This window comes from Vigna angularis, chromosome 6 (assembly GCF_016808095.1).
Source record: "Vigna angularis cultivar LongXiaoDou No.4 chromosome 6, ASM1680809v1, whole genome shotgun sequence".
Taxonomy (NCBI): Eukaryota; Viridiplantae; Streptophyta; class Magnoliopsida; order Fabales; family Fabaceae; genus Vigna; species Vigna angularis.
In genome coordinates, this window is record NC_068975.1 from 32,036,606 (window position 1) to 32,042,605 (window position 6,000).

General features: G+C 32.0%; 1 protein-coding gene across 1 annotated transcript; it reads left to right on the forward strand.

Moving 5' to 3' along the window:
• Positions 1 to 2,568: 2,568 nt before the first annotated feature.
• On the forward strand, positions 2,569 to 5,507 carry LOC108318791 (E3 ubiquitin-protein ligase RHF1A). Its single transcript, XM_017556287.2, has 7 exons — positions 2,569 to 2,906; positions 3,510 to 3,556; positions 3,698 to 3,760; positions 3,902 to 3,992; positions 4,118 to 4,470; positions 4,558 to 4,895; positions 5,192 to 5,507. The coding sequence occupies exons 1-6, from the start codon at positions 2,772 to 2,774 to the stop codon at positions 4,880 to 4,882; spliced, it is 1,014 nt and encodes a 337-aa protein (XP_017411776.1). The 5' UTR covers positions 2,569 to 2,771; the 3' UTR covers positions 4,883 to 4,895; positions 5,192 to 5,507.
• Positions 5,508 to 6,000: the final 493 nt, after the last annotated feature.

A 6,000-nucleotide genomic window follows, 5' to 3' on the forward strand; every position in this document is an offset into this window, starting at 1 on the left:
TGGTTTCAGTGTCATATATCGGATGGTGTAGTTGGAATCATATCCATAATTGACTCTCGCTTAAAGGTTTGGTGTACCAATCCCATTTACAGAAGATTTGACAATGCAAAATATTAACAATGGTATCATAACTATCTGATTCATCCAGCAATAAAAGAAATCTTATATTATTTCTTTCATCACTTCCTTTTTAGATTATGAAACAATGGACACTCTGTATCCTTTTTACCTCTCTTTACTGAAAGAATAAAACGTAGTAATGTGGATATTTTGATGTGAAAATTTTATGTCAGTAGCAAACTGGCAATTCTCAAAAGTACAGGTTTTACATTCTGAAAATTTCTTTGTTCAAATGTATGCAGAGAAAATACATTTTAGTATATGCTTATTCACTCAGAATGATCATTTTATGCTTGCAACCTCTGTAAATATTAGTCATTATTTACAACAATAAATATTTTATATCAACATAATAACAAAAACTAAGATAGAAGAAAATAGTAAAATCAAATACAGCCTACAAATATTACTGATTTCCTAACCATTTTCTTTCTGTTACTCTTAATTTTTTTATCACATATCTGCAGGGATTGCATTGAGAAATTGCCAGAATAGGGAAGGAAGAACCTTGTAACAGCTATCAAACTGCAGAGACATGATTGCTCCTTCTATTTTAGAGTAGTTATTGATGACCACAATAATTTTGGTCATTTGATTATTCATCAAACTCCACATGTAATAATATAAAAAAAAGAATATTAAGAAAATAAAGAGTTAATGTAAATGTTATTTTCAGAACTTAATTAGTTTTTTAAGTGCACAGGAAGAAGAATAGTTATATGGTATGGAAAAATTTGTACTTTTTAGTAGAAAATTTGTGTAAATTTCATTAAAAAATTGTATAAAAAAATTTGCAGTTGTCCTCAGAAAAATATATAAAAAAATTTACAGCTTCTAAAAAAAATATATAAAATTTATAAGTTTTGCAGAAAAATTGTGTGAAACAGGTATTCTCATAGGCATTTAATCATACACTTCACTAAACCTTTGGGACACAAGAGGAGTCAAGAAACGTAACTACGCTCTGACTTCCCATATCATAAATATCAAAATAATAAACACACATAAAATTTATACATTCATTTAATACTTTTTATTACTTTTAACACTACTCTTTATTGTTTTTTTTATGACTATTTTAACGCGTAACAAAATCGTTTTATTCATAATAGCCCTGGATCAATGTGCGGTGTACGGATACATAGACATGAAAATTAACATAAAAGAATGCCGTTTCTTCCACTCACGGGTGAAGCTTTTGCCAACCACAAACCTTGATGGTCCCATTGTACCGCAATCTAATTCTGCTTCATCATCACACTTATCTTTGACATGATGCAATCGAACAACTCTGAAACTCAATTCACAGACTGTTTGATGATTATAGCACTTTTTATTTATAAATACATTCAAATTTTACCCACAACCTAATACCTCTAATAACTTCTATTTCATCCGTTTAAGAAATCTGGTTTCTGTAATTTTGAATGTGAATGATATTAATGAATTTATAGACATTTCACAAACCGAAAGAAAAGACAGACAGTTTCTAAAGTCAAAAAGTTCACTCCATTTATTTGTATTCCTATTCCATGGAATAGCGTTAGGTGTACGAAGGTTGACGTTTTCAGCGATGTTCAAAAGAAATTTCCTTGTGTTGGGAAAAGAATAATCCCAGAAGAAGGAAAAGGAAAGGACAAACACTTTTTTCTTTTTCGATAAAAAACTATTACAAAACTTAGTAGCAGTATCTCTTGCTTCACAATTGACGATACCTAAGTGATTTATGTATACTTATATATTTTTACTACATTAAAAATTATTAATATACAATATAACAAAATGAGTATATATATATATTGCTATATTGAAAGAATTTATTTGAGAATTTGAAAGATAGTATCAGAAAATAGGGATTAATGATGTTAAATCAGTCTACGAAAATGTGTATATATTAAATGCCTTTTACTATTGTTTTAAATCATATATATAACATTCTGATTTCTTATTAACTAGAAGCTACAGTTATAATTGGACAAATTTATTTGTAATTTAGATTTATATGGGAATATTTTAATGATTATTTAGCTGCAGTCGAAGTATTTTTTTTAGTTTTATTAATGATTAATATGTATTTGATAGAAAACCCAATTTTTTTTATTCTACTACTTTATAAATTAAATATTAATACAATGCTTACAAATTTTAGTCTGTGAATTCAAGAATTTCTATTCTTTAAAATAAGAAATTTTCTTTCTTTATTTCATGTATTGAAATTTACAAAAATAGATTAAAAATCACAAAAATATTTTTTTGTCTCAACTTTAATAGATACATGGAGGAGGACCGTACACGTAGTGTTAAACAGAAAACATCAAAACACACAGGAAAAAAAAAATTCAAAAGCAAACTAATTAATAAAAATGTCATCATTATTAACTATTGAAAGTTAATGATAAAAACCCATTAATTAATAATTAAAAGTTAAAGAAAAAATTGTATGTGATAAGCCACAGTTGATTTCTTCAAAGCGGCTGAATAGGATTATCCCAGGATTTTCTCCTTCCTTCGCTCCTTCGCTCCTTCGCTTTTGTTATGTAATTGTATTCCTTCCCTTCAAACTCCCTCATCTTCGTTTCTAGGGTTTCTTCTTCTTCTTCTTCTTCTTCACTGAAAACCCTTCTCCATCCCACATCACTGTGCAGCTAATCATGGAAAACTTCACCTCTTCTTCTTCTTCTCTGTCACCCATTTCAGCTCCATCTTCTTCTGCACCTTTCGACGACTCTTTCGAAGACTCCTGCAGTATATGCCTAGAGTCCTTCACCATTCACGAACCATCTACTGTATGTTGTGGGCCATCACTGTTCTCTGTTTTCTGCATTTGGGGTTGTGAAAAAGTTACTAACTTGAACCACTGATCGCACTCCATGAACTTGTTGGTTCATTCACGTTGAGTTTTGATAATGTTTCAGTCAAAATTTGAGAAATTTCTCTGCTTTTTGGAAATTTGATATGTTTTCAACTTATTCTGTTTTTTAATCTGTCTTTGGGTTTGCAGTTGTGATTGAATTTGCTTAGAACTTTACAGTGTTTTATTTTGCTTTAATCTGAGATGCATGTGTGGATCTGATGCTGTCAGCACTGACGGAAAAGTTTGCCTTGCAATCATGTGAATATCCGAGAAGGCTGTGCTGTTGTTTGTTCTTATTATTGCACCAGTTGATAAGTTTTAATGTGTGGACGAGGGCTAACTTTAGGTTCTAAATCTCAAAGTGTGTTTGAGGTTCAAGTTTGTTGAATCCTGTTAAGTGTTACGACATATTTTCAATAATGTGATATCAAGTTATTTTGATGTGTTTAATTATGTAAATTTGTAATTTTGTAATCTACAATTTGCTGATATTAAATTTCTAACAGAGTTATAAATGTCTCGTTTTGAATTCCAGGTTACTAGTTGCAAACATGAATATCATCTGCATTGCATTCTTGAGTGGTAAGTTGTCTAATTGTTTGGTGAATAGATTGCGTTTTGTCTTATGTGAGAAGGAATGGTACTTTTTTTTTTCTTTTGCAAATATGGAACAATAGGTTGAATTTTGAGGCCTGCATCTTACACAACTCTTTTCTTTTTTAGGTCACAAAGAAGCCAAGAATGCCCAATTTGTTGGCAATCCCTTGCTTTGAAAGATCCTGCCAGGTATATATATATGCTCACTTGCTAAACCCCTTCCCACCAAAAAATAGTCTGTCACTTTTTTTACTCCTTTTCAAGTACTTGTTCCAAGCCTTTTTTTTGGCTATGCTTGTTGGTTTTTCTGAACTGCTTTTGCTTCTGCAGCCAAGAGCTTCTAGCTGCAGTTGAAGATGAAAAACGCTTGAGATCAAGAAAGACCACTGCTTTTCGTACCCGCCTTGAACAGTATGCCTATGTAAGATATTCAAGTGTTGATCTTTAGGGATCAGTTTTGTTGTGTTAATATCTATTGACATTTGTTTCCTTGATACATGTAGCATACTTTCATTCAATGATCAGTAGCAAGTTATTCTGTTGCAGGAGGATGACTTGTTCTCAGACGACTCTGATTCTGATGACCAGATTATGAGGCGCCTAGTTGCTGCTGCAAATAGAGCCCGTCTTGTTCAGAGACAGGAAAGGAATAGATCACCTGGTGCTGGTCCATCAGATGTTCTTGATATTAACTCTTCCATACATGTATCTGAGTTGCAAACAACACTAACAACTTCACCATCTCCGGGTAGTTTGCCTGCCTCGGGAGTAACATCTACACTTAATAGTCAACCTCCGGTATCAAACACTACACCCGAAAGAGCAAGCCGACCAAACACTTATGAGATGTTTTCCTTCTCAGAATCCTTCAAATCCAAATTTTCTGCTGCTTCAACCAGGTAAACATGTTTAGAAATTTGAAGGGTTATGTTCCCATCCAACTATTATCCACTAGTGCTGATAGTTTATCTGAAATATTGCAACAGATATAAGGAATCAATTTCAAAAGGTACACGGGGCCTCAAAGAGAAGTTACTTGCCCATAATGTCTCAGTAAAAGAGCTGAGTAAAGGTGTTCAGCGTGAGATGAATGCAGGCATTGCTGGAGTTGCACGGATGATTGAACGCCTTGATCTTTCAAAACGGTCCAATTCTCCTATCATTCCAATCCATAGTGAGGGAACTTCAGACTACCCAAAGGAAGGGAAGAAGTATGTTGGAGAGAATGGCACTGGGGGTTCTCCAAGTAAAGAGAGTGAAGGTGCAGTTCATGATGTTAGTTCAGATGTCCCCATTGTCACTGGCGTGTAATCTTTTGGTCCAGGTTACTTCTAATCTATCAAACATCTTAGTTTCTACCTTAAAAAAAATTGTTTGTTTCAAAAGTTATCTGGTTATCAAAGTTCGATGAAACCTTGGTATCTAATAAACTACAGCACAGGTTTAAAATTGAATTTATGTAGCACTCATAAATTAGTCTATCTTGATGAAACAAAAATTGCATTTGCACCCCTGTCGGTATAATTATTGTTGTTCTAAAAGAAAGTGTGCCAAATTGGATTTTGGTAATGGTTGAAAATTGAATATTGACTAACGCGTTCAATGTGTTTCACTATTCAGGATGGAAATGATAAGCTATGAAGACTTAGATGACCAAGTTTAGTCACTATGCTGATTGAATTGTCTAAGAAGTGCAAGAGACGCCTCTGATAACCAATGTTCCCGTTGGAATGCGTCCTGCATCGTTATCAATGTTAATTACTTGTAGGAATTAGAAATATGTGCCATCAATTTAGTGTTTCACTGCTTTTATTTAATGCTGCATCTATCTCGATAGATGTTTCATGGAGTCTTATCTATGTCTACCCCATTTACATTGCCAATACTTTATTAGCATTAATCAAATTTAGAGCCTCTAAATTTGCAAATTTGGTTATGATTCAGGCTACTTGCTAAGTAAAAATTACTGATGTTGCACATGCAGTTAAAACTAAAACAAGATTAACATATAATTATAAATCATTATGATATTAGCAATTTAAGGAACGTATGTATTGTTTTCCTATTTTGCATTTAGTTAGCTAATCAAGTATTCAAACTATTCATTTAACACTACCTTTTTCATTTCAAACATTGAACAAAATGCTTGATTTTTTAACAAAATTATAATAGTTTATAAACTTAGCATATATGCTTTATCAATTACATCTTTTAGAATATTTTAATTTAATAAGAATTAACTAAGTGTTTTTCTTAAATGTGGTGGCCAATGACATTAAGTACTCAATTAAGAATTTAAAATCTTTTGTACAAAGAGAGGAAACGTTAAAAATGTGGTGGCCAATGGCATTAGTTGCTCAATTAAATGTTGTAATTAAGGTCATTCAATGCATAATTGAATATAATACAATTTTGTCATCATTGTCAAT

What these genes read in the sequence shown, in the direction of transcription:
- LOC108318791 (XM_017556287.2), top strand. Translation starts at nt 2,772, where the DNA reads ATGGAAAACTTCACCTCTTCTTCTTCTTCTCTGTCACCCATTTCAGCT. An exon ending in CCATTCACGAACCATCTACT is followed by an intron (nt 2,907 to 3,509) that starts GTATGTTGTGGG and finishes TTTGAATTCCAG; the next exon opens with GTTACTAGTTGCAAACATGA. An exon ending in GCCTTGAACAGTATGCCTAT is followed by an intron (nt 3,993 to 4,117) that starts GTAAGATATTCA and finishes ATTCTGTTGCAG; the next exon opens with GAGGATGACTTGTTCTCAGA.